The 26550-nt window shown below is 38.2% G+C and overlaps 1 protein-coding gene across 2 annotated transcripts in view; it reads left to right on the top strand.

The window, feature by feature from the left end:
- The window catches only part of itfg1 (integrin alpha FG-GAP repeat containing 1), a 138619-nt gene that overhangs the window by 9983 nt on the left and 102086 nt on the right, over positions 1–26550 (top strand). Inside the window, exons 7-8 of one of the 2 annotated variants that reach the window (XM_051898482.1) lie at positions 14422–14511; positions 19038–19087. In XM_051898482.1, the coding sequence (XP_051754442.1) occupies positions 14422–14511; positions 19038–19087 (140 nt within the window). The remainder of the gene's footprint in view (positions 1–14421; positions 14512–19037; positions 19088–26550) is intronic. The other variant, XM_051898483.1, reaches the window with a different exon arrangement.

Here is a 26550-nt window from a genome sequence, read left to right as displayed (position 1 = left end):
TTTTCTGTAAGTATTCCTGAGCTCATGTTGTGATTTCCATTACAGTAGCATTCCTGTATGTGATGCAGTGCCGTCTAAGGGCCCAAAAATCACGGGCATCCAGTACGGTTTTCCGGCCTTGACCCTTACGCACAGAGACTGTTCCAGATTCCCTGAAACTTTGGATGATATTATGCACTATAGATGATGATAACTTCAAACTCTTTGCAATTTTTCTCTGAGAAACTCCTTTCTGATATTGCTCCACTATTTTTCGCTGCAGCATTGGGGGAATTGGTGATCCTCTGCCCATCTTGACTAATGAGAGACACTGCCACTCTGAGAGGCTCTTTTTATACCCAATCATGTTGCCAATTGACCTAATAAGTTGCAAATTGGTCCTCCAGCTGTTCCTTATATGTACATTTAACTTTTCCGGCCTCTTATTGCTACCTGTCCCAACTTTTTTGGAATGTGTAGCTCTCATGAAATCCAAAATGAGCCAATATTTGGCATGACATTTCAAAATGTCTCACTTTCAACATTTGATATGTTATCTATATTCTATTGTGAATAAAATATAAGTTTATGAGATTTGTAAATTATTGCATTCCTTTTTTATTCACAATTTGTACAGTGTCCCAACTTTTTTGGAATCGGGTTTGTATGTTGTCTGCATTTTTGAGGTCAGAATATCATGATATGAGCACTTAGTTGAAGGACCTCTTTTGAAGTCAAAATGACTGAACATATACACCAGGCATAACATTATATTGGTCCCCCTTTTGCTGCCAAAACAGCCCTGACCCGTCAAGGCATGGACTCCACTAGACCCCTGAAGGTGTGCTGTGGTATCTGGCACCAAGATGTTATCAGCAGATCCTTTAAGTCCTGTAGGTTGTGAGGTGGGGCCTCCATGGATCGGACTTGTTTGTTCAGCACATCCCACAGACGCTCGATTGGATTGAGATCTGGGGAGTTTGGAGGCCTAGTCAACATCTCAAACTCGTTGTTGTGCTCCTCAAACCATTCCTGAAGAATTTTTGCTTTGTGGCAGGGTGCATTATCCTGCTGAAAGAGGCCAAAGCCACCAGGGAATACCGTTTCCATGAAAGGGTGTACATGGTCTGTAGGTAGGTGGTTCGTGTCAAAGTAACATCCACATGGATGGCAGGACCCAAGGTTTCCCAGCAGAACATTGCGCAAAGCATCACACTGCCTCCGCCAGCTTGGCTTCTTCCCATAGTGCATCCTGGTGCCATGTGTTCCCCAGGTAAGCGGTGCACCTGGCCATCCACTTGATTTAAAAGAAAACATGATTCATCAGACCAGGCCACCTTCTTCCATTGCTCCGTGGTCCAGTTCTGATGCACACGTGCCCACTGTTGGCGCTTTCGGCGGTGGACAGGGGTCAGCATGGATACCCTGACTGGTCTGCGGCTATGCAGCCCCATATGCAACAAACTGCGATGCACTGTGTATTCTGACACCTTTCTATTAGAACCAGCATGAACTTCTTGAGCATTTTAAGCTCCAGTAGCTTGTCTGTTGGATTAGACCACACAGGCCAGCCTTCGCTCCCCACGTGCATTAATGAGGCTTGGCCACCCATGACCCTGTTGCCAGTTCACCACTGTTACTTCTTTGGACCACTTTTGATAGATACTGACCACTACAGACCAGGAACATCCCAAAAGAGCTGCAGTTTTGGAGATGCTCTGACCCAGTCTGACCCAGGCCCTTGTCAAACTCGCTCAAATCCTTAAGCTTGCCCATTTTTCCTGCTTCTAACCCATCAACTTTGAGGACAAAATGTTCACTTGCTGCCTAATATGGGATATATTAGGCAGCAAGTGAACATTTTGTCCTCAAAGTTGATGGGGACAAAATGTTCACTTGCTGCCTAATATATCCCATATTAGGCAGCAAGTGAACATTTTGTCCTCAAAGTTGATGGGTTCCGTGATGAAGAGATAATCAGTGTTATCAGTGGATGGTTTATTTTAATGGCATCCCGGATTGCGTCTGAGGATTATGTTTGTTTGGAGCATTTTGCTTTTCAAACGAGGCACAGTGTAATGGAGAGTTCGCAAAGAAACTTGTTGAAAGATGAAGCAGCCAACTGTATTGGATTTGACAGCAGCTGCATCACACACCGTAGGTAAATGATTTCATAATGCTTTGTCTGTAAATGGTTGTTTTATATGTATAATGTTTTCAAAACACTTACTCGCGTGCAATAGCAAGGAGGTGTCGATACTGTTTTCTATGCAGCCACGTTAGCCAATCACAACAGTGGCTATTTACTGACCAGCTTTAAATGAGCCACCCCTTAAAAACTGATCATTTCAGACAGAGGGTCAGAAGGCTGAGAATCATCGTTTTTCCACATATATATATTTGTTTTAGTTTTTTTGTGCATTATAACATTATAAGTGAACCTCAAGGATCATATTAAAATAATAAAAAAACCATGTCATGACTCATTTTAAAGTGGGATGTCCAGCTTTCACCTTCCACCTTAATGTGAAATCTCCCTCTCATTTGGAAATCTATAGACTCTGCATTGATATCACCCTCTCTGATATCTGGCCCTAGTGGTTTATTAAGAGGAACAACCAGCAATTACTTCAGACAAAGGTGAATGACTAAGTCCAGTTAAACGTGTCTCTAATAGACTAATGCTGCCATGCTTGAGCCGCTCTGATGGTTCAGGTAAGGCTAATGTGTAGCCAAAGGAATGATGAAGAGAATAGCAGCAAAATGCATGTGAAGCCCCCTAAATTCATTAAGTCCTTCTATCGAATTTTCATTACTTTTTTTTTTCTTCTTCTGATTTATGTATCTCTCCATCAACATAGAGAAGCCACTGGCATCTGGATTACATTTTCACATCTTTATAATGTCCTCGATAACCCCCGGATTCAGAATGTGGAGCCTCGTTAAAAAACAGGGAGTAATTGCCAAATAATTATAAATGTCATTATGCGCAAATATGCACAAAAGACACCAATTCTGCTTTCTGACTGGTTGCTAGGCAACCTTGTATTGCAATGCTCCAAACTGCAGCCAATTAGACCTGAAATCTCTCTGAGAGTGAACGGCGAGTTAATTGTCGTGCAATGTAAAGGAAACAGATTTTCCACATTAGGGGACTGCTGAAGTGGGAAGTTCATCAGATCATTATCTGCGGCAGTCTTCCAGGCTAACACTCGCAGTTGAACATTTAGGTTACATTAGGCCAAATGGCTGTGATCGTGTGCTGTCCCTCTCAGTGCTTTTATTGTTTTTCCTATGGGACTTTAATGCCTTTTCATTTATGTTCTTGCAAAAAGAGAGCCATCTAATAAAGTAGCTGGATTTTGCAGACCATGCAGGAAGATGCCACTCTTTTAACAGGGATAAATTTGGACCCATCAAGATTTGGCGTAATTTCCATGAGGCTCATTGTATGGCACCCCAGAGACGTCTGCTAGATCTGCAGAACATAGCGGGTGGATAACACAATGACTGGGTGTTCCTCCTTGTACAGACCTGGCAGAGCTTTACTGACAAATAGCTTGAAACAATGTGGGTAGAGATCTCATTATTTTTCAATATGTATGTCTTCTCACTGCCTCCTGGTTTTATAAGCAGTAAACATGCTCGGAGGAACAGAACTGATATACAGTGCCTTCCAGACAGTTGGCAGTGTATCAAAGAGCTAAATTGTAGCATTTACATGATAAATAAAAGTGGAGGGAGCAGATTTGTTGTTGATACTGAGCTGAAGTTGATGTCCAATGTTAATCTGTTCCTGAACATGCTTAACAATAACAGATAAGATTGAGCCACCAAACCTAATTAAGTTCAGTGTTTATTAATCAGGCATTTTTAAAAGGACAGTGACTTTATTTGTGCTTCACTCAATTAGTGGCTGTAGCGAATGAAAGAGTCTGTTTAAATGGATCAACGTCCCAGAAGACTCAGTAACCTGCATGAGCTGGCTCAGATTCTCTTTCTCCCACTATCTCCGTCTTCGCTCTTCTCTTTCACTGTCAGCCACCCCAGGGCCAGTTCTATCCACCCACATGCTTTTTTTTTTTTTTTTTTTTGGCATTTTGTTTGTGCTCTGGGTGCTTGTTTAAAACTATTATGATTACTTGAATTATGCTGGTTTGATGTTGCAGACAAGGCATCTATGCTTATATTCAGAAACTTGTGCAGAATTGGAAGGAAAGAGAGATTTCACAATGGCACACATACATACTGTTGTACCTGATGACAGGTAGACCATTCCAAATGTGTGATGCCTAGGGATAGTTCACCCTCAGGTTCGAAAGATAAAATGGGCATTCCGAAGAAAAAGAAAAAACAATACCTTTGCAATACCTTTTTACCCTCAATAAAAAAAAGAGGTTGTGTTACCTTAATTTCCTCATTTTTAAAACGACATCCATCATTTGGAGAGATAAAATGCAAGACAGATAACAATTTCAACCATAGCACGTAAATGTTCTTATTATCAAAAAGGATATTTGAATAAATGTTGAACCTGATTTGACCATATGACGTGAAAAGCGCATTTCCGGGTTCGTAGGGTCACTCACTCTTCCACCATGAATAAATCGTTATCTGAACGCATTAGTTTTATTACTGAGGAGCCATGCAAATTTATTTTTGCAGACGCCCACATGAGAAACAATTAAATGGATAGTTCATCCAAAAATGAAAATTATGTCATCATTTACTCACCCTCAAGTTGTTCCAAACCTGTAAGAATTTCTTTCTTCTGCTGAACACAAAAGAAGATATTTTGGAATGTCGGTAACCAAACAGTTCATACAGGTTTGGAAAAACTTGAGGGTGATTAAATGATGACACAATTTTCATTTTTCATACTATGGAAGTCAGAGGGGTCCATTGAGTGTTTGGTTACCCATTCTTCAAAATAATTTTCCATTTAACATCTAAATAGAGCTCAAGACACAGTGTGATCACATCACTGAAAAATTTGAAGGTGGTCTGAGATTTTGACCAAATATAATGAAGATATAAATGCAAATGCATTTTTGTTATCCTCGCTCTGCTATATGCAGTGTGTAATGAGGTTACACCACTGCAATTAATCATGTCCATCAATTATTTGACTGCTTTGCTCTTATAGTGTGAAAAACACTGTGCTCATGCAATGTATTCCCCTAAATTAATCAAAAACATCTGATTTATGTATCAAATAGGAAACACTTCATGAATGTTTTTAAAATTCAATAAATGTCAGATATGTTTTAGTTAACACTACCTCTTATGTGAAACGTATGTGACATTGTAAGTCACAGCGGAATGATGGCGTAAATGCAGTCTAGCTAAAAAAAAAAAAAAAAAAAAAAATTTTTTAAAAATGCCAGCTGTACAGGGTGCCATAGTCTGAGCAACTTTAACATTTATATTGTTATTTGCCTTTAATCTTCCTCTCCGTATTCAAACAGGGAGCATTAACTCGTCACACAAGGTTTGACGTCATTGCTTTCTGCAATGACATGGCACACTATTTAGACTTATGAAATATTAAAATGTGACATTTTGTGAACATTCCTCTGCATCCCACAAATTTGCTCATCACGTGACTCTTATATTATGTATTCCAACAAAAACTGACAGATGCTTATACAAAATGCTGTCAGTGGCCTGAGCATCTAAGCTTGTTAGTGCAATAAGTTAGGCTGCTTTTCCCGTTTCTCTCTCTGCCAGCATAATGTGAGCAAAATGGAATAAGGAATGTGTGGTGTTGGCATAATCCCCTCCACTCCACCTATGTTGTTCTCGTAATGGTTTTACAAGATTATAACCCCTCAGAATAGCATCTCTCCATTTTATGCCATGCTCATGAATGAAGTACTTTTGAGAGAGGAAAAAAAAAAAAAACAGGGTTAGAGAAACACGGCGGATTTGTTGGCTTAGATATTGGCTTATGCAGCATCTATTTATAGACTTCAATTCTTCCCTTGCCCTGGATTCAGTGCCCTGCTTCAACCCTCAGACCCACCAAAAGTTTTTCCCTATACATTTTCTCAGTCAGCTCGATGAAGTTTGTTTCCTCTGAGATTAATTCCATTCAATATTCATTTAATTTAGTCAATTCTCTCAACAGACTGTGAAGAAATCCTCAGCCAGGGAACCGCCATAGATCTACAAAATGTAGGTGACGCATACGAGTCTGTTAACAAGCTGAAACTGGGTGGTTACATGAAAAACCTTTTGAATCTCTGTTATCTTTTCAGTAACTCGCTGAGTTTCATTATATATTTTCCATACAGAGAGTTTATGTCTTCTGAAGTGCATCTCGAGTCGGCAAATGAATTCAGGTTCAGGATGCATGAAATATCCCAATTTTTTTTGTTTTTCTGGGCTAAGGTTTTTTGTGTGTCTGTGTTTATAATGGTAGGAAGACAGTGTGATGCTCATTGCTGTGGCATCGTGCAGAGACGACTCTGATGAAGGACTGACCTTGAGAAAGAGGCAGCTTTCTCTCATGCTCTCGGTCTCTTTTTTTTTTTTTCTCTGTTTCCGCCTCATGGCCTGTTTGAAGTGAATAGTGCACCTCACTGATCATAGTGGGACCACACTGTGCTAATCTCAGAGGATATAGCCTGTGGCCTTCCACCAGAAAGATGGAGTGACTTTGCCAGCATGACTTCAGAATTCAGGATGAAGTCTTCACAGGAATGCAATTACAGATTTGCCAAACTGTCTCTGTCAGTACATTATCATAGCGCAGGCCTGTTTTGGTGTCCGTGTCCTGGCTCGAGTTATCATTTGCAGAGTCAGAAGTGCTTTACCTCTGCCATCTGAATGTCATTTGGCCAGGGTATCCGTTTCAGTGATGAGTTACATGACTTTTTTTCTGATAATGTCAAAGGCTGTCCTCAGCTCAGCTGGAGAAGACAGGTTAAAGACAGCAGAACCTCTAAGAGCTTTTCTATTGAGAGGACAATCCAAAATAGACACGTTTTGTTCCTTTAGCTTTGTTCTTCCAGCTCACGTTACAGTCTTGTCACTCTCAAAACACACCATTCTGTTATAGCCTCTTTATCAAAGTCTCATTCACCTGTCATCCTTAAGTCGTGATCGTCTGATCTCATCGACTGCATTTCAGCCCTTTAGGATAGCCTAGCTTAGCTAGCTCGTTGACTCCCTCAAGGGCATGAGAGATGGAGTCATGGCTGGTTGGCCGAGTAACAGCTGTACAAATAAGCTGCGTTCCACCTTTTGAACCTCAGGAGAAAGATCTAGAAACAGCCCCGCCGGCATCAGCCAAAACATATATGAGATGGGCCTTCTGATGCCTTCAGACAGAGGGCAGGCTGGAGGTTTTGTTAGCATGGTGCTAGCATTGGTGGCATGATTTGATTTGTAGAATGTTTGATGTTGCAGCTGCAGCTAAATTTAAAAGGGTCATTTCATAAGGTATCTCTTTTTCCATTGATCTTTTGCAATGAAAGAGAACAATGTACTGTGAAAACATCCTGTATCTTTCAGAAGTCAAATCTTCCAGCCCAGAATGTGCTCAGACGTCTCGTTCTTACATCTTTTAGCGTGTGCTAAGACATAGAGAGAGAAAGCAATGGTTTCACTCGCTCTGACGGCATGGTGCCTCAGAGGCGGAGGAAGTTGCTCACGGCAGGCGAGCAGATGATAATGGAGATCATTTGGTGTGCAGCATGTCAGCATTGTTTGGAACTAACGAGAGATCTGAAGTTGTGAATGCATCGTAATTAAATACCAATCAGCACCTTTGCCTCCCCTCCTTTGTCATTTAGAGCCGATGTGCTTTTGTCTCATGAAAACCCGCTTCTTTGGCCTCCATATTGAACATGGGCTATGTTCGTAATGGCATGCCTACTGTATACATAACATATTAAATAGCTTACTGTATACTACCTATGTTAAAAATAAGTAAAGCAGTGCACTCAAAGCTTGAATATTAGGTCTAAATATGTTTATGTATTTTAATTGCATTTAAAGTTTCCATCCATATTGGTTTTAACATGACTTAATAGATTTTATACCATGGTCTGTCTGAATACTCGATTCTGAATGGCTGGAAGGTGTGCATTAAAAGCGTTTAATGGTAGTTCCAAGTTTTTGAGGTAATTCAACTCAGCTTCATTGTTGAGAAATTCTGCACAGCTGCAGGTTATTCATATGCAGCTCGCTCTCTCTCTCTCTCTCTCTCTCTCTCTCTCTCCCTCTCCCTCTCTCTCCCTCTCTCTCTCCCTCTCCCTCCCACCCTCCCTAGGCTAATTCATTCAAACAAATATTATAATTTAATCGAATAAATGTAACCATACCGCACTTTATACGACTTTATCTCTGTCTGATTTAAAGCGGACAGAATGCTAGATCTAACGAGTCGTAACTGATGGAAATAACCATCATTTTAACCCTTCCAGTGAAATTCTGCTCTGCAAACATCAGTGACAGCTTTAACTATATATGTCCATGGTATAAGCAGGATAATCCATGGCTAGCTGTACATTAAATGATTTGAATGCACTCCACTTTGGGTCGGGTGGTTCTTTGCCTCCACATCATGAATTAAAATCATTTAATGAACAGCTAGCATTGGATTATCCCTTACTAATGTGATGCATATTTGTCTATCATTTGTCTAAATGAGGTTTATGTAATAGTACTAATAAATTAATTGTGTAAATAACCAGGTGTACATATTTATCATCAATAAATCCAATTGATTATATGTAAACCAGTCTCATACATTTTAACTAACTGAATCTTGCTTGTTCCATAGTTAATGGGATAGTTCACCTAAAAATGAAAATTCTGTCATTTCCTCACCCTCAAGTTGTTCTAAACCTGTATGAATTTCTTTCTGCTGAACACAAAAGATAATATTTTGTAGAATGTCTGTAACCAAACAGTTGATGGACCCCATTGACTAACGTAGTATTTATTTATTTATTTATTTTTTCCATATTCTCGTGCTGTCTGAGGGCTCAAAGGTCACGCACATTGAACGGAAGTTTTCTGCCACAGACTGAGATTTCTCTGGATTCCCTGAATTTTTTTCACAATATTACGTATGGTACATGGTGAAAGATGTAAATTCTTTGCAATCTTGCATGGAGAAAAGTGGTTTTTGAATTGTTTGACAATTCTCTCATGAAAGTTGTCACAAAGTGGTGAGCCATGACCCATCTTTGCTTGCAAAGACTGAGAAGCTCTTTTTGGAGTGTGTTGCAGCCATCCAAATCAAAATTTGTTTAAATTTATAAAAAACTTATGTTGTTCAATGAAAACATTGGAAATCATTTCTTTGTACTTTTGTGAGTTAAAAAAATGTTCAAGAGAATTAACAAATTACAGATTGTGGATTTTATTGCATTTTACAAAATGTCCCAACTTTTCTGGAAATGGGGTTTGTAAAAAAAATCATTTAGTTGGCACATTTTGGCAAATGCAGTAGGTTATTTGGGTGTTCTCTGCAGAATCTGCATTAATAGGCTATTTGCACACTGTGAACAGCAATACTATATAGTGCAGCAATACTAATAGTAGTGTGCTATTCCCAACATAGCCATGCTGTCCTTCCATCCTACAAAAGGATGTGGAGTAAAGGTATGTTTTTATTGTGCTTTTGAACAAAAGCACTTATGGTATTTCATATGAGTGTATAAAGATCTCTTTCTATCTCTCAAGGTGACTGTCAGCACTGCTCTGACTTTCAAAGAAATAGATTTTTGTGTACATGTGTATATATGACTTTTATGTATATAAAAGCACACTCTTTAGCTTCCTTACAAGCACATTAACTGCATGTTTGCATGTTATTAAATCTATTCAGTTTGATATCATTAGTTTGATTAGCTTAGACGTTTAATGTGACAAAAGGGTTGTGAGAAAGACGAATAAAGAGATCTTCTGCTGAAACTATCATAAATGCATTTCCTTCACATAAATATCCAAACCCAGAGCAAACTGTTTTCTTTCTTTAAGTAATTAAATGTAAAATAAATATTTTGACTATTTTATGTTAATCCTTTTCATTGTGTTTTTTAATTGGTTTAACAAAGCAAAATTGAATTTCAAGTGATCCCTGTAACCTGGTGGCCCCTGGTTTGGGAGTCGCTATATTAGATGCTTTGGTTTATTGTCTAATTGCATAGCAGGTAGAGGAGCAGCTGTAGAATAACACCAAATCATCACAGCCCTGCTGTCAACATTCTGGTTATCTATATGTTAGTTTTGGGGTGGAAGGTACTGTATGCGCTTATCTCTGTTGGCATGGAAACCGCCTTCTCGTATCTGTGAAGTAGAACGGTATTTGGGATTCGGGTTTCGCTCTCATGCTGAAATACTGCACCCACATCATAGCCCTGCATGTTTGACAGACAGACGGTTCGATGAACTCTGTGACTAAATCCATCATGACTTCCGCTCATCAGCATTGAGTTTGACAGGAAATCCATGTATTAACCGATTGTGAAAGGTGTATGCAAATGTGATCTAGAAGCTGCTAGAAGACACATGCATTCACACTTTAAATAAAATATTCATACTTTTAGTTATGTAAAAAGCCAGGAAAGAGTGGAATTATGCTTTTTAGAATTAATTATAGATGACAGAAACACATATCCTTAATAGCATTGTGAATATGTAAGAGATGACAACTGAGAAAAGCAGTAAGACAGCAATGGAAGTCCATTACGTTGCGTTTCACTCTCTGTTAGAGAATCATGCTGTTGGAGGATATTACATGTTATCTTCCAGCTATAGCATTTGGCCCCTGACTAGGAATCTTCCACGGTAATGGAACAATCTTAGTGGGAGAGAAAGCTCGAATGAATGTGTGGAAGTGTGAGGATGTCTTTAAAGGACATGTCCGTGTATGTGTGAGAGAGTGAAAGGTCTGTTAGGTCTGTGTGTGTAAGAGTCCGTTAGTGGAGAGGGGGATCCGTCTGCTGAAAAGGGAATGTAATTCAGTTGTTGTAAAAGAAAGTAAATTTTGTTGTGGAGTATGTTGTAATCCAGCCACCTCAAGTGCAGAAGTCATTATTCACAATGAATACGAAACGGTAAAAATATGCAAGATTTCCTCTACTGCTTAGAATGAAGTGAATTTAATGTTCTAAGTATTAATAGTTGTGTATTATATTTTTATCATACTGCATAACTGGCCACATGCACTGGTAAAAGTGTGTGCGTTTCTGTATTAGGAATTAAATTTAGAATTTAATGTGTACACACAGTGATCACAGTGGATATCTCAAAAATGACAACATAAGTTATAACCTTAAATAAACTAAACTATACCTGTTCTATCTTCATGCAGCATATATTCTGTGGCTCTGTAGGATTTTATAACAGTTCCCACATGAGCGTTTTATAGATTATCATGACAGAATATGCTAATGAATGACTTTAAGATATCCCACATTAACCATTCAGAAACGTCCTGTTGCATTCTACGTTGTCACTTCTTCTTGAGTCTCTCCATCATTGTCCGACTCCGTTTTGAACATAAAAGACTGAACAGTTTCTGACATTTTCAGGGAGTCTGTGTGAGGTAATCGGCATTGCTAACAATGCTATGTGCTAACGCAAGCTCTGCAGTTAAAGGGACACACAAAAACTGAGTGTTTTTGCTCACCCTCAAAAAGTGACAAATTTGACATGCTATAAAAAATGATCTGTGGGGTATTTTGAGCTAAAACTTTACATACACACTCTGGGGGACGTCAGAGTCTTATTTGACATCTTGTAAAAGTGGCATTATATGACCCCTTTAAAGGGATAGTTCAATGGGACCCATCAACTGTTTGGTTACCAACATTCTTCAAAATATCTTATATAGGTTTGGAACAACTTGAGGGTTAGGAAATGATTTTTTTTTTTTTTTTTTTCTCGATCAGAAAAACTGCTAAGTAATTTCAACCAAACAGCAATGGTAGTAGATTATTTAAAGCAAAAAGTAATAGTAAAAAAACAATATCTGTACTGTAAAATATTGTAGTTAATTGTACATTTGAATATATGAAAAAATACACACCTGTTAAAAAGTTGAGAGAAATTAAAGAAATTAAAACTTCTATTCAGAAAAGATTCATTAAATTAATCAAAAGTGACAGAGAAGACATTTATAATCTTACAAAAGATTTCTGATTCCTAATGCTTTTTGTTATAATTATATTTTACTTATTAGAAATAAATATAAGAAGTATTTGCTAAAAGGAGTATTTTTTTTTTTTTTTTTTTTACTTATTTTACTTTTTACAGGAAACATCCTTAAAATTCTCCTCCTTCACAATTCTTCATGTTTCAGAATAATTTTCCTGGAAGTCACAAATGTAAATGTAGAGCATTATTAAAGCCTCTGTGTTACACAATATCATGGTAGAAAACAGCTTGATTGCATCTGTCCTAATAAAAGAATAAATGCATTTGGCAGTTGTTTGTGACCTCACTCCAGTGTAAGTCCTCTGCATGTTGCAGTGCTGGATTTGTTTTTTGGTGTCATTATCAGTTTCATAACTTACAAAACAATATAATGTTGTGCGAACACGGTCTCAGAGGAACTGAGTAGATTTTATTGATCTCTCTTTCTCGCTCATTTCCTCCTTTCTTTTCAGTCTCCTCTTGTTGTCACACGTCTGCCGCTGAACACGTTCACTTTGCTCTCTCTTCTTCCTTCCCTTTGCTCTGAATAAGACTGTGCTGGAAAGGATGGCAGCAGCAGTTGAAGGTGGTTCGGAGACAGATGCTCTTGCATCTCTCCTTGCCTGTCTTTTCTTCCCGGAGAGCCCGTCTCTGCATGCGTTTCTGCTGTTATCCATAACGCCTCAGGAAAGGCAGTTAGAAAGTAGAGTGATTCTCCAACATTTCTCAGCTGAAAGAGTGCGGGCCACTGCTGTGCTTCTTACTGTGTGCTCGTTTAAATTCTGTCATTAGATATAATTGAAAACTCTTCCCCCTCCAAAAAATGTCTCCCTCCAAATGCACATGCCCTGCTGTGACTCACAGTATTACACATTCACAATGCAAGTTAGCTAGATTGTGTTAAAAACAGCATGTCCTGATGTAATTGTGCTGCTTCTTTTTCTTTTGGTATATTTTATGAAATCTTACGTAATCACTTTTAGGGGTGCTATTGTCATTAATCCACTTGCCATGTTGTTCCACATGTGATGGTGGAAGATAAATGAGATCTGCCTCATTTTCCCTTCCGGCGACACGACACTGGCTTTGTGTGTGCCGGAAAAGCGAGGCACAGCGATTTTAGCACCACATTGTTTTGTAGCTTGTAAGACAAGCTTTATATAGCCTGAACAATAACGATGTTTCTTTATGCAAAGTGATTTTTGTGGCAGTAGTGTTTCATGCTCAAAAGTGGCTTTTTTTTCATTGGCATTCAGTGGTTAAACAAATTAAACATCACAGCTTGTTTTGGGGTATATTTATTTCTTTAATCAACTTTGAGTCATTAAATGTCTTTAACTTTAGTGTCATGTTATTTTTACTTATTTATGTGAATGTCCTCTGAAAATCAGTCTGTGGTGTGTAATTTTTTTTAAAGGGTTAGTTCACCCAAAAATGAAAATAATGTCATTTATTACTCACCCTCATGCCGTTCCACACCCGTAAGGCCTTCATTCATCTTCGGAACACAAATTAAGATGTTTTTGATTAAATCCGATGGCTCAGTGAGGCCTGCATTCAAAGCAATGACATTTCCTCTCTCAAGATCCATAAAGGTACTAAAAACGTATTTAAAACAGTTCATGTGGGTTCAGTAGTTCTATATTAATATTATAAAGCGACGAGAATATTTTTGTGCGCCAAAAAAACAAAATAACGACTTTTCAACAATATAGTGATGGGACAATTTCAAAACACTGCTTCGGTGCTTTGTGAATCAAATCAGTGACTCTGGGAGCGCCAAAGTCACATGATTTCAGCAGTTTAACCGTTTAATAGGAGATCCGAGTCACTGATTCGATTCGTAAAGCTCCGAAGCAGTGTTTTGAAATCGGCCCATCACTATATTGTTGAAAAGTCGTTATTTTGTTTTTTTTGGCGCACAAAAAGTATTCTCGTCGCTTTATAATATTAAGGTAGAACTACTGAACTCGCATGAACTGGAACGACATGAGGGTGAGTAATAAAGGACATTTTCATTTTTGGGTGAACTAACCCTTTAACACTTCACATTTAATGTGTGTAAATTTGTGTATATGCCATACATGTTCCCATAGCAAGCTGGGAAAGTGAAATTGCATAGCAACAGAGAGCATGCTGTTTGTGAAGGAGACGAGAGCTTGAAATAAATCAGAGTGCTAATCAAGGCATATTTTAGTACATTACTACAACATGCATAATCAAATTAATTTGATTAATTGTCTGCGAGTCACATTACTTTCTGACACTCCCTGTTATGTTCTCCAGCACTTCTGATTAACCAATTAAACTGGACGTTTGTGTCTGAAAGGATGGTTGATTCTGCTGATTCTGCGCAGATTGGTTTCAACGATGGAGGCATGTAAGCACAACACACATGTTCAGCAACTAATCGAGCATTTGTTTCAAATGACCAGAGTGCTCCCTGTGGTTTCCAGAGCTTTCCTACCCATCCGTGACTGCATCTTCATTGCTGCTTTTTCAAGGAGCTAAGCTAAATTAATTCTTTAAAACTGGCAATAGATGTTTAATTAAATTAAATTTGATGTAATTCAGTCTAAACAAATTAGTCCACAAATACATAGTAACAATTTTTCCACGGTCATAACTCTGAAAATAAAGCTGAATATTTTGTGCTTGAGAATATCTTGTTTACTTACTACTCAGACTGCCTCACGCAAAACTCTTGGATATCTTTCAAAGATTTGATGTTACAAACCTTTCAAACGGAGTCATATCCAGCAACTAGTTGCACCTTGGAAGTGTCCATTGTAGCAGCTTGCTGCCTTGTAAACAAAACTTTGTTTCCAGGTGGACCAGCATAACAGCCAATCAGTCAGATTGAAGATGTCTGATTTAGACAGCTCTTGCAATTCTTGAAAAAACATATATCAGATGGTGAACACTGAGCGGGGGTCCATGGCCATGCCACATGAGGCCACCAATTTAAATTGGTTGAAACTGGCCTTGAGGAACAAACACGTTTGATTTATAAAAAAAAATGAAAGAACTTGAAAAACCTTTAAAAGCTTGGTTTGACGTTTTAAAAGCTTTAGTGAAAGTGAAGTAGGTTCTGAAAGGTTTATTGAGATTGTCTGTGTCAGCCTTTGCAGTGCACACATTCAATATATCTAACACTGTCATTATTAATATATAAAGGTGCTCTTTAAGTTTGTAGAAGTAATAGAATTTGTTGTTATTCCTTAAATTGCTTTAAAAAATGTTTTTTCCTTTACTTATTAGCGTACACATCTTTTAAGTCCACCCACTGCATACTGTTTAGTTAGTTAGAGACAATTTATTCTAACTAAAATTATGGTAACACTTTGGTATGGGGAACACATATCTAGTGAATATAACTATGACTTTTGCCTCAAACTCTTTATTTACTGCTTATTAATAATTAGTAAGGTAGTTGTTGTAGTGTTTAAGTTTAGGATTTAGGGATGTAGAAAATGGTCATGTAGAATAATGAATTAATATCTGCTTTATAAGTACTAATAAACAGCCAATGTGCAAGCTAATAAGCAACGAGTTAAAAGTGAGAATTGTTCCCCATACTAGAGTGTTACCAAAATTATTTATTACATTAAATTGATTTGTGCAAATGCCATCAGCAATTAAAAAAGAAATGTTACAATGACTGATAATAACACATTTTACCTAAATTAAGCAAAACTCATCCAAAGCAAGATTTGCTGCTTGTTTTTGCACTAGATTGTAAAAATTGTGATTTGGAAAGAGAAAAGAGGAAAAAAATGTTCAGGGTTGTGTTAGCATTTCACTTGTCAAACTGCTGAATGTGTTAGAAGCTCCATCTTTTGTAGTTGACACTTAAAATGAAAGCTGCTATTTTTACACATCAGCAGAAAATCTTTAAAGTAAACTCACCGTCTCTCTAAAGGTGTATGACAATGTACGCAGAAAAGTGTGTGTGTGTGTGCGTGTGTTTGTCTGGGTGTGTGAGGCCCCAGACCTGAGTGTAATCAGCCGACTATACCAGTGGCACTACTCTAAGTCTGATTAATGAAGCTGTTTATTCCGCACCTCATCAGCGACTGCCAGCGAGCACTCCACTCCCACAGAGAACACCACTTCACCAAGAAAGAGAGAGAGAGAGCGAAGTGGACTGGAGGGATAAGAGATGGAATGTGTGAGACCTGGAGAAGTGAGATAGGCAGAGGAAAAGATTTTCTTTCTTTTTTTCCGAGAGGACAAGGAAAAGGACAAAATGAGAGGCAGAGGATAAAGGTTTACAGCCAGAGCACAAGCTCTTGAGTTCAGTATCTGCTCTTTATTTCTTCTCAAAGGTCAGCACTAGCACTGATGCCCTAATCACTTCAAACATCTGTCCCATCCCAATTCATGACGCTGGTTTTAAAACTCACCCGCAGCCTCTCCCAAGGATAGTTCACCCCAAAATTAAAATACTGTCATGATGTACTCACCCTCACATTGTTCCAAAGCTGTATGACTTTCTTCTGCAGAACACAAGATTTTGGAATGTTTTTGGTTTTGGTGACCATTGACTTTCATGTTTATGAAAAAACAAAACAAAAACAAAAAAAATATTTTCTGTTCTGCAAAAGAATGAAAGACATGCAGGTTTTGAATGACATAAGAGTAAAAACTTTTCATTGTTGGGGGGAACAATCCCTCTTAAAGGGTTAGTTCACCCAAAAATGAAAATTCTGTCATTAATTACTCACCCTCATGTCGTTCCACAGCCGTAAAACCTTCACTCATCTTTGGAACACAAATTAAGATATTTTTGATAAAATCCGATGGCTCAGTGAGGCCTGCATTGCCAGCAAGAACACTCCGCTTTTCAATGCCCAGAAAGCTACTAAAAACATATTTAAAACAGTTCATGTGACTTCAGTGGTTCAACCTTAATGTTATGAAGCGACGAGAATACTTTTTGTATTAAAAAACAAATAACGACTTTATTCAACAATATCTACCGATGGGCGATTTCAACACTGCTTCATGAAGCTTCAAAGCTTAACGAATCTTTTGTTTCGAATCGGCAGTTCGGAGCGCGTATCAAACTGCCAAAGTCACGCCCCCCGGTGGTAAACCATTGAAATTTCGAAACTCTTATGATGTAACGAAGCCTTGTTTACTGAAATCATGTGATTTTGGTGCTCCGATCCACTGATTCGAAACAAAATATTTGTTAAGCTTTGAAGCTTTATGAAGCAGTGTTTTGAAATCGTAGGCCTCACTGAGCCATCGGATTTCATCAAAAATATCTTAATTTGTGTTCCGAAAATAAACGAAGGTCTTTCGGGTGTAGAACGACATGAGGGTGAGTAATTAATGACAGAATTTTAATTTTTGGGTGAACTAACCCTTTAAGGGGTCATATTGTGCTCCTTTTGTAGCATTTTACTTTTCTCTGTGGTCAACTTTTAATATTAATCATGTTAGATAAAATATTTCAAATTAGCAACAAAATATGACATGAACGGTCCAATATTTTTTTTCATAGCATAAAAAGTGTATTGAAGTTCGGTAAAGCCAATGCACATGTGCAAGCCCAAGCACACATCTAGGACATTGACTGTTTCTATGGGAACCGGAGCTTAACCAATTGCATTATGCAATTTTTCCAATTCATAGAAATACGAATGAAACTTCTTGGTATATATACAGTCTTTGATTGGCTAACCAGTCTGCTTTGGTGTCATTCGTTAGGGTGGGCCAAATCAAACAGTAGTGTAATCTTGTGATGTGTCTTTGTTTATGGATTAGATTCTTTATTGAGAGTTTTTTCCTTTGTGGAAAAAAATGAATGGAAAATTACTTTTTTGAATTCTAATGGCTGAAATGTGATCTGTTATGTCCACATTAGTTCAAAAATCAAATCTTATTGACTAATAGTGTTGCACTTCTTAACTATTTTTTCACTCTTTATGGACAGATTAGTTTTAGACTATATTTACATAAAACATTAAACTTGAAAGAAAATCCTGTTTACCATGATATGACTGTCTCTTTGTTTCTCTTCTTTTTGCATTTTTTTCTCACCCTCACACACCTGAAGCATTGAAGCATTGGCTGCTGTGTTTGAAAGCAGTGCAAGTCTCACAAAAATAACATCCGGCTGTTACGTGCTTCTTGCTCTATCTCCATAACAACACCCAGGCCTCTAAAATGAAGCCATCATCACACAAAAGGAAAGAAGAACATTGACAGCAAGATAAAATTACACCACTCGTCTGCACCAATCAGTGTAATAACTCCATATCGGACTCTGTCAGGAGAATCATGCTTGATAATACATGTGGTGTGTTCTGTGGTTATTGAGAGAAGGACACAAGAGATGAAATCACACAAGTCATAATGGTGATGTAGGGAACAACATCGATGTATTGAACATCTGAAATTGTCTGCATTCCGAAGACTCAAACTGGAGGTGGCACCCGGCTTATATTGAGCTCAGGTTCAGTTTCACAAACGGGCTTGTGTTTAATATGTCAATACACTGAGCTCACGTGTTACGGTTTCACATGTGTATTCGATCTCCTTGGTTCAACTGTGCTTTTGTCAGTATCCTTCCATTCAATGTATGTTGTGATAATCTGCTGATTCATTCTTCTTCACTTCCCCATTTGTTCGATCAAGGTCTGGTAAAGTCTCTTACTGTGCAATACTGTATGGCAGGACTGAACGAGGAGCCGCTGCTGCCAGCAAGATGGCGCTGGTCCATTTCTCTTTCTGTCACAGGGATCTATACTTCCAAATGCTGATGATGGCTCTCACACTCAATGCATCACAAACTCACTTAAATCAGAATCACACTCGAAAAGCAAGGAAGTCTAGACATTTTGTGAAGTAACTAATTATCTCTCTCTCGCTTTGTCTCTCTTTTTTTACAGATTTGTTCCTCACCACCGAATCAAATACATTTGAGACCTGGATCAATAAGGTACATTAAAGCATTACTTTCTATCCTTTAATCTTTAAAACTAGTGTATTAACATTAAGGAGGGAATTCCCACTGCTTGCAGTCATTTATTTGCATGAGCTGTTTCACTAAAGAGTTATGCATATCAGGTAACGGCTACAAAGAAATTAGCAGTTTGCATGGCGATTGCCAATATTGGTGGTTGGTTCTAAGTGCTCCTTATGGAGGATGCAGCAGACTACCTCAATCTGGCATACTTTATTGAAACAGTACAACATTACTCCCATCACAGCGATGCAGACAACTGAATCGGCTCTTTAAAACACTCAATGCACTCTACTACACCACATGTCCGGATATGCACCTAGTTATTGCACTCCTTTCCATCATTTGACAAATAGCTCCCATGATCAATAGAAAATGAACACAAGTACCTCTTTTTTAATTAAATTCTTTCTGTGTTGGTGACATTTAATAATAGCACTCTTGTGAATAATGCATGATTGTATTGAAAAACATTCACTATATTATTTCAACACATTTGATGTTAAAATGGATTGTGGGTGGTAGTTTATTATCTAGGTTTTTGCAATGAAATGAGTGAAAATAGTTAATCTGTTAATCTTCTGTTAATCTTTGTCAGATGGACACTATTTAACACAAATGTTTTCAAATGTGACTTGAGTTATATGGGTGTTTTTTTTTTTTTTTTTTGCCACAAAAACTTAATTAACCTTTTTTTTTTTTACCTAAAGCTTAGGACGTAGCATAAGCTTTTTGAACTGCAAGAGTTTTACACTTTCTTCGTAACTTGAATACGGAAGGCAGTCTGGTGGAAGCTAGATATAATACTTCATAACTTGTTAAATGTGGATTTTTTTTTTTTTTTTACACACATGCATCGCTTCGCTTCAGAAGGCCTTTATTAACCCCTCGGAGCCATGTGGAATATGTTTATTATGGATGGAAGCAGATGGAAGCACTTTGTTCAGCTCATTCTCGTTTGGTAACGCTCACTGCCATTATAAAGCTCAGATGCGTCAGGATATTTATTAATATATCTCTGATTGTGTTCATCAGAAAGAAGAAAGTCATATACACCTAGTATGGCTTGAGGCTGAGTAAAGCTTGGGGTAATTTTCATTTGAAAGTGAACTAATCCTTTAATGTGTGAGAGCCTGAAGAACACAGAGTCAGAGGTCAAAAAAAAAAAGTGTGCTGACAGGCAGCAAAATGGATGGAAGACTTAAAGTAGAGAAAAACTAGAAAATCAAAGGTGAAAGAAGTGAACAGTTTCATAAAGGAGCATCTCTGAGCAGGTGGGAAACTACAGAAATAGCAGATGATAAATAGTTGAACAATGTGAGCGAGAGAGAGAGACAGAATTGCACTGTGCCGCAGTGACCCAAGCCGACTGTAAAAGGTCAGCATGCATCTTCTGGAAGCACTGCAGCTTTTCGGAAGCATTTCCCCCTGCCCTCTACTCTTTTCCAGCATTGCATGGGTCCGTGGCGCTCCACTGCTGATGGTGCTTCAGAGATACAGAGGGAGGGAGTCAGGTTAGATCGCCTCTCCTCCTCCCGCGGGGCGCCTCATCATTTCATTCTGAGAGCGAGGGGCTGCTGACAGAAGTGCAGGGATGGATAAAATGACGTGCTGTGAAGACAGACAGGCAGGGTGGAAATAAAGAAAAGGAGGAGATAAGTGGGTGGATGATTAAAGAGGGGGAGCGATGGGCAATTGCTAATCACATCTGAGGCAGCAGCCATTTTAGACTCTGCCTAGTTCATATTTCTGAAAGAGGCTTAATGGATCTGAATGAAAAACACAGCTGATTGGTGACTGGTCTTTGATTACTGACTCTTGCACACATAAACACACACCACCTTTCAGAATCGTACTTGCACGCACACCCATATACACACACCTTGATAGGGAAATGTCTCCCAGTAAAACTGCAGTAATCCTGCCACTATTTACTGTGAGGTTTTTGAGTTAACAGTCTTTGGTCACAGGCCAGTGCCCTCTGCTTCCTGTAGCACACTCCGTTTTAATTACTTTCCTCTCGCTCTCCTTAAATACTTATTCCCAACCCTGATTATACACACAGGCGCACACAGCAGTTCCAGTGTTTGTTTAAATTGAAAAGCTTCAGCTGTAGACTGCATGCAAAGTCATTACTGTAATACAAGACACCATCAGTCATTTTAGCAGCTAGACGGAGCCGCCCGACCAAACAAACAAGCCAGAATATATTTGCCCTCTGATTCTTTAGCTTAGTGATTTTTTTTTTTTTTTTTTTTTTTTTTCTCGACTCAAGTTATAGAGTTAGCCTGCCGTTTGGTGAAAACACCATGACCGTGTAATTATGGCTGCCCTTGCAACATTAATACATCCACACGCGCTCACCGCTTGCCCGCACATCAATTGCTCGCGATCCCAATCATGGCCGCCATACCAAAACTCAATCGGTGCACTGCGCCACTTTAACACGCATTGTGTCTGTCGCTCAAGAGCCACACAATCCATCCGCAGCCTGTGTTTACAATCCAGAGCCTCAATCCATCTTTATGCGCTTACATATGTACAATATGTGTGTATATATATATATATATATATATATATATACGTACATATACATGTATGTATATACTTTATACATACATATATGTACAGTATATACATACAATCTGTATATAATATCCGGGGTGATTCAGGGCTTCAGACCTCTGAATGTATAAAGTGTAGATAGTAATATTGTACTCCTGTCAAGGCACAGAATAGCTTTAGTTCCTCTTGTATGAGATATCTTTTGATGACAGAGGAACCTGATGTCATACAGACACACATATTAAAAAATGAAAGAGATTTCTCAAAATGATCACAGGGCGATCCACAATTTCCACGCAATGTTTTACTTAATCTTTTCAACCTGACAACCATGAAAAATCTGAAAACACAGACAAACATGTTAGTTTAGTGATCTTCATTAAATTAAATTAAAGAATAAAAAAAGTCCTTTTGCAAGGCCGCTTGCGCTATTTGCAATGAATATTCTCAGTGAAAAAAAAAAAAACATCTCAGTGACAAACTCTAATAAATCTAGACATGAATCTTGACTTTATTGTTTATGATTGTGTTTGCTGAATAAATTCACTTATGCAAACTCTATGCAACAATACATAGTGTTTTTTGATTTTTAATTTTTGATTTTTTTTTTTTTTTAGAAAAACTTAAACATCATTTGGAATTAGAAACTTCACTGTTTTAGCTTTTGATGGGAACTTCTCAAAACTATTTTTGAGCGAAACAGTCATGATTATCAGTTTAACCATTATCTTGCAGTCCTACTACACTATATTGCCAAAAGTTTTGGGATGCCTGCCTTTACGTACACATGAACTTTAATGACATCCCATTCTTAATCCGTAGGGTTTAATATGGAGTTGGCCCACCCTTTGCAGCTATAACAGCCTAAACTCTTCTGGGAAGGCTTTCCACAAGGTTTAGGAGTGTATTTATGGGAATTTTTGACCATTCTTCTAGAAGCGCATTTGTGAGGTCATGCACTGATGTTTAGTGAGAAGGCCTGGCTCGCAGTCTCCGCTCTAATTCATCCCAAAGGTGTTCTATTGGGTTGAGGTCAGGACTCTGTGCAGGCCAGTCAAGTTCCTCCACACCAAACTTGCTTGTCCATGCCTTTATGGACCTTGCTTTGTGCACTGGTCATGTTGAAACAGGAAGGAGCCATCCCCAAACTGTTCCCACAAAGTTGGGAGCATGAAATTGTCCAAAATGTCTTTGTATGCTGAAGCATTAAGAGTTCCTTTCACTGGAACTAAGGGGCCAAGCCCAACCCCTGAAAAACAACCCCACACCATAGCAAATCTGAAGGCCACACAAAGTTTGGAGGTCTGTAGCTATTGACTCTGCAGAAAGTTGGTGACTTCTGCGCACTGTGTGCCTCAGCATGCGCTGACCCCGCTCTGTGATTTTTACGTGGCCTACCACTTCGTAGCTGAGTTGCTGTTGTTCCCAATTGCTTCCACTTTATGATACCACTAACAGTTGACAATGGAATATTTAGTAGTGAGGAAATTTCACGAATGGACTTATTGCACAGGTGGCAACCTATCACGGTACCACGCTTGAATTCACTGAGCTCCTGAGAGCGACCCATTCTTTCACAAATGTTTGTAGAAGCAGTCTGCATGCCTAGGTGCTTGATTTTATACACCTGTGGCCATGGAAGTGATTGGAACACCTGAATTCAATGCTTTGGAGGGGTGTCCCAATACTTTTGGCAATATAGTGTATATGTGTGTTCTGCATATAATATATTTAACAAAAAAACATGTATGTAGTAAGACCAGAGGAAAGCTCATGTATTATGTCCATCTCTATTTACTCATTTACTCTGAAGTTTCCCCTCCCTGCTCTATTTGTTAAATAGCCTGGGATTTAACATGGCACAGCAGCAAGAGGTTTTTTTTTTTTTTTTTTCCTTTTGAAAAACTATTAATTAAAGCTATTCACTCCATAAATCTCTTGAAATGCATAGCACCTATTATAACAGAATGCATTCTGTTTGTTAATGATCGTCAAACTGCGAGGTTCAGCATTTAGTAAGTGTTAGCAAAACGTCTTACTCTAACAGCCCCCAGAGAATGTTATAGCACATCATCTTTTATAGCTTTTACAATTCCAATAGTGCTGCCTGGCTGTTTTTTTAACTGCCTGTCGCTGGATAGATCAGAATGACCGCAAAACATTTCCTGTCTATAAGATAAGCTAAGTTCAGGCCCAGACCAGCTGAAACATGAATAAAAATATAAAAAATATTTGTTCATGATCTGACATCGCTGATATAGGGTTAGTGAACGTGTTTTTGGAGGATGAGTTTTTTAGATTTGCTATGTGGATGATGGGATGGAGGTGGTCTAAGTCAGCAAAACAGCTAAAATTCCTTCTATCACATTTAAAAGGATAGTTCACTCAATAATTTAAGTTCTGTCATCATTTATTCAATCTTACGTCATTCCAAAATTTACTTCTTTTTTTTTCTATTGGACACAAAAGAAGAGTTTTTGACTCCATTGACTTTCATTGAATGCACATAAAACACAAACATTTGTCAAAATATCTTTGTAAGTCATGCAGGTTTTGAATGACATGACAGAATTTTCATTTTTGCGTGTACTACCCCTTTAAGGAGACCTGCTGTATATATAATGAGCTAGAGCAAATTTAGCATCAGTAGTTCAGTTCTTAGAAATGGAAATTTAATTTTCATATCTGATATTAATTTCTTCTAAATCTTTTGATTGTGAAACATCAATAAATTTAATGTCTCTAATGACACTCCCCTTTTAAGAGCATTGATTCTATCTAGTCATTTTCCAGCAATACACACACATTTACTCACAACCCCCTGAGGCCAACATGCCAGTGTTACAGCCCCTTCCTATTAACATCAGTGTTCAATCAATCCAATGAGACAGACCCTGTGACTCAACACGGCCTCATTCTACTCGGAGAAGATTAGGGTGAGCAAGTCAAGTCACCATTATCTTTACATAAGCCACAATCACATTACTGCCTCCCGCAATCATACACCAATCGATATTATACCACCAGATGCATGCCTGTTGTTTCAGAGCGAAGGCTCAAGGGAGTTTTCAATGGAGATAGATAAACACTATCCACACAGAAGGAAGGAGGCACTTGAGTTTTGCTCTTTACGAGAATTATGAACAAATCACCCAGGCCAAGAGCTGCTACATAACCAGCTCAGTTTATCAAGCGGGACAACCACTACAAAAAGACCAATAACACACACAGTACATTACGGTGCCACATTTATCTATCTTTCTATGAACTTACATTTTTAAATATTTTATAAGCGCAATTGAATATTTTATATATTATAAAACTAAATAAGTGTGCCACCACTGACCTCAATATTTCACATGGCTTAGTTTGTTTCTTTAAAGTCGTTTGAAATGGAAGTTGGTATAGTGAAGTACTGTATATCCAAGTGAAACAGCTTCTCGAACAAGAAAAAAAGTAGGGCGGGACTTGGATTTGGTCCACTGGAATTGATTTGATTGTTGGATCGTGGTGGTGACTTTAAAAAAACCTAGGCCCAGTTTCACAGACAGAGTTTAGCCTAAGCCAGGATTAGGGCGTAGTTCAATTAGGGTATTTAAGTAGCTTTTATAAACATACCTTAGGAAAAAAACATTACTGGTGTGCATCTTGAGACAAAACAATGGATCTGACATATTTTAAGATATGTCAGTACTAGTTGCTTTCAGTTAAAACAGCTCAAAAATGCATTTTAGTCTAGAACTGGCTTAAGCCTTGTCTGTGAAACCGGGGGCTAGAGTTTCATTATTTAAAAATAATATAAGAAGCAATATTCACAGAAAATGTTTATATTTTTCCCTCTCAAATTGTGATCTAAAACAATATGCGTCATCATATATAATGAGACCATTTACAGCCCTGCCATCTTGGTTTTGAAAGACTTTGAAAGCTGACAGAAACACTGCATCTGGCCGAGCTGAAGTGATTAGATGTGTTTTGTGCTGACTGAGCTTCAGCTGGTACTGGAGGTAATGAAGCGATTTATGGTCAGTTACAGGTTGGTGGTGGTGGAAGGGGGGGTGTTCTCATGTAGTGTTGGAAAAAAAACACTGGAGCTCAGAGAGTGCCGGGAACACAAGCCGCTCTTGAAACGCTTAATACACATTGATGATCTTAATGTGCAGAGTTCACCAGTGCAGTGCAGTAGTTTTTGTAATTATGTGTAATGTAATAACGTGCTTCATCTCTAAACTGAGTTTCATCTAATTAATATTGTTTTAGGAAAAAAGTAATTAAAAGCTTTTTTTTTTACATATGTAAATGACTAAATCACGTTAGCCAACTCACTACACATAATGACACGCGATGGATGTTTTTTAAAATACAAATCATTATTTAATTATGTCAGCATAAACATACATCACTACACTAGACAGGCAATGAACATAATCTAGCTAACATTTATAATTTATTTACAGCTGAAATGTTGCATGTATATGTAACAAGCAAAGTATTTATCATAATGTACTTAAAATAGTATAATAAAGATATTAGTTCTGCTGTTGTTCATAAATACCAGTAGTGATGTTGTACAATGAGGATGTTGTCATGTCACCAGAAATAGTCATCAGTGTCCCAATAGTCAGCCGGGGTCCAATTCATGATTCACGACCTAGAAAGCTAAGGAGTTGATTGATACACACTCTTTGTTTTGGTTGTGCTTCGGCGTTTGTGGCTGTGCAGATGAAGATTATCCTACTGCTCATAAAACATTCACTACTAGGCTTAAGATATATAACCAGTTTAGATGGAAAGGATCTCAAGCTGACAGCTGAAGATGTTACTGTAGCTTTACCCATTAATAGACATGGTTCTATTTATTGAAAATAAATTCC

The sequence above is a fragment of the Ctenopharyngodon idella genome, chromosome 7, assembly GCF_019924925.1.
Source record: "Ctenopharyngodon idella isolate HZGC_01 chromosome 7, HZGC01, whole genome shotgun sequence".
NCBI lineage: Eukaryota > Metazoa > Chordata > Actinopteri > Cypriniformes > Xenocyprididae > Ctenopharyngodon > Ctenopharyngodon idella.
The sequence above is the reverse complement of the archived record's forward strand: the minus strand, read 5'-3'. Positions and strand labels throughout refer to the sequence as shown.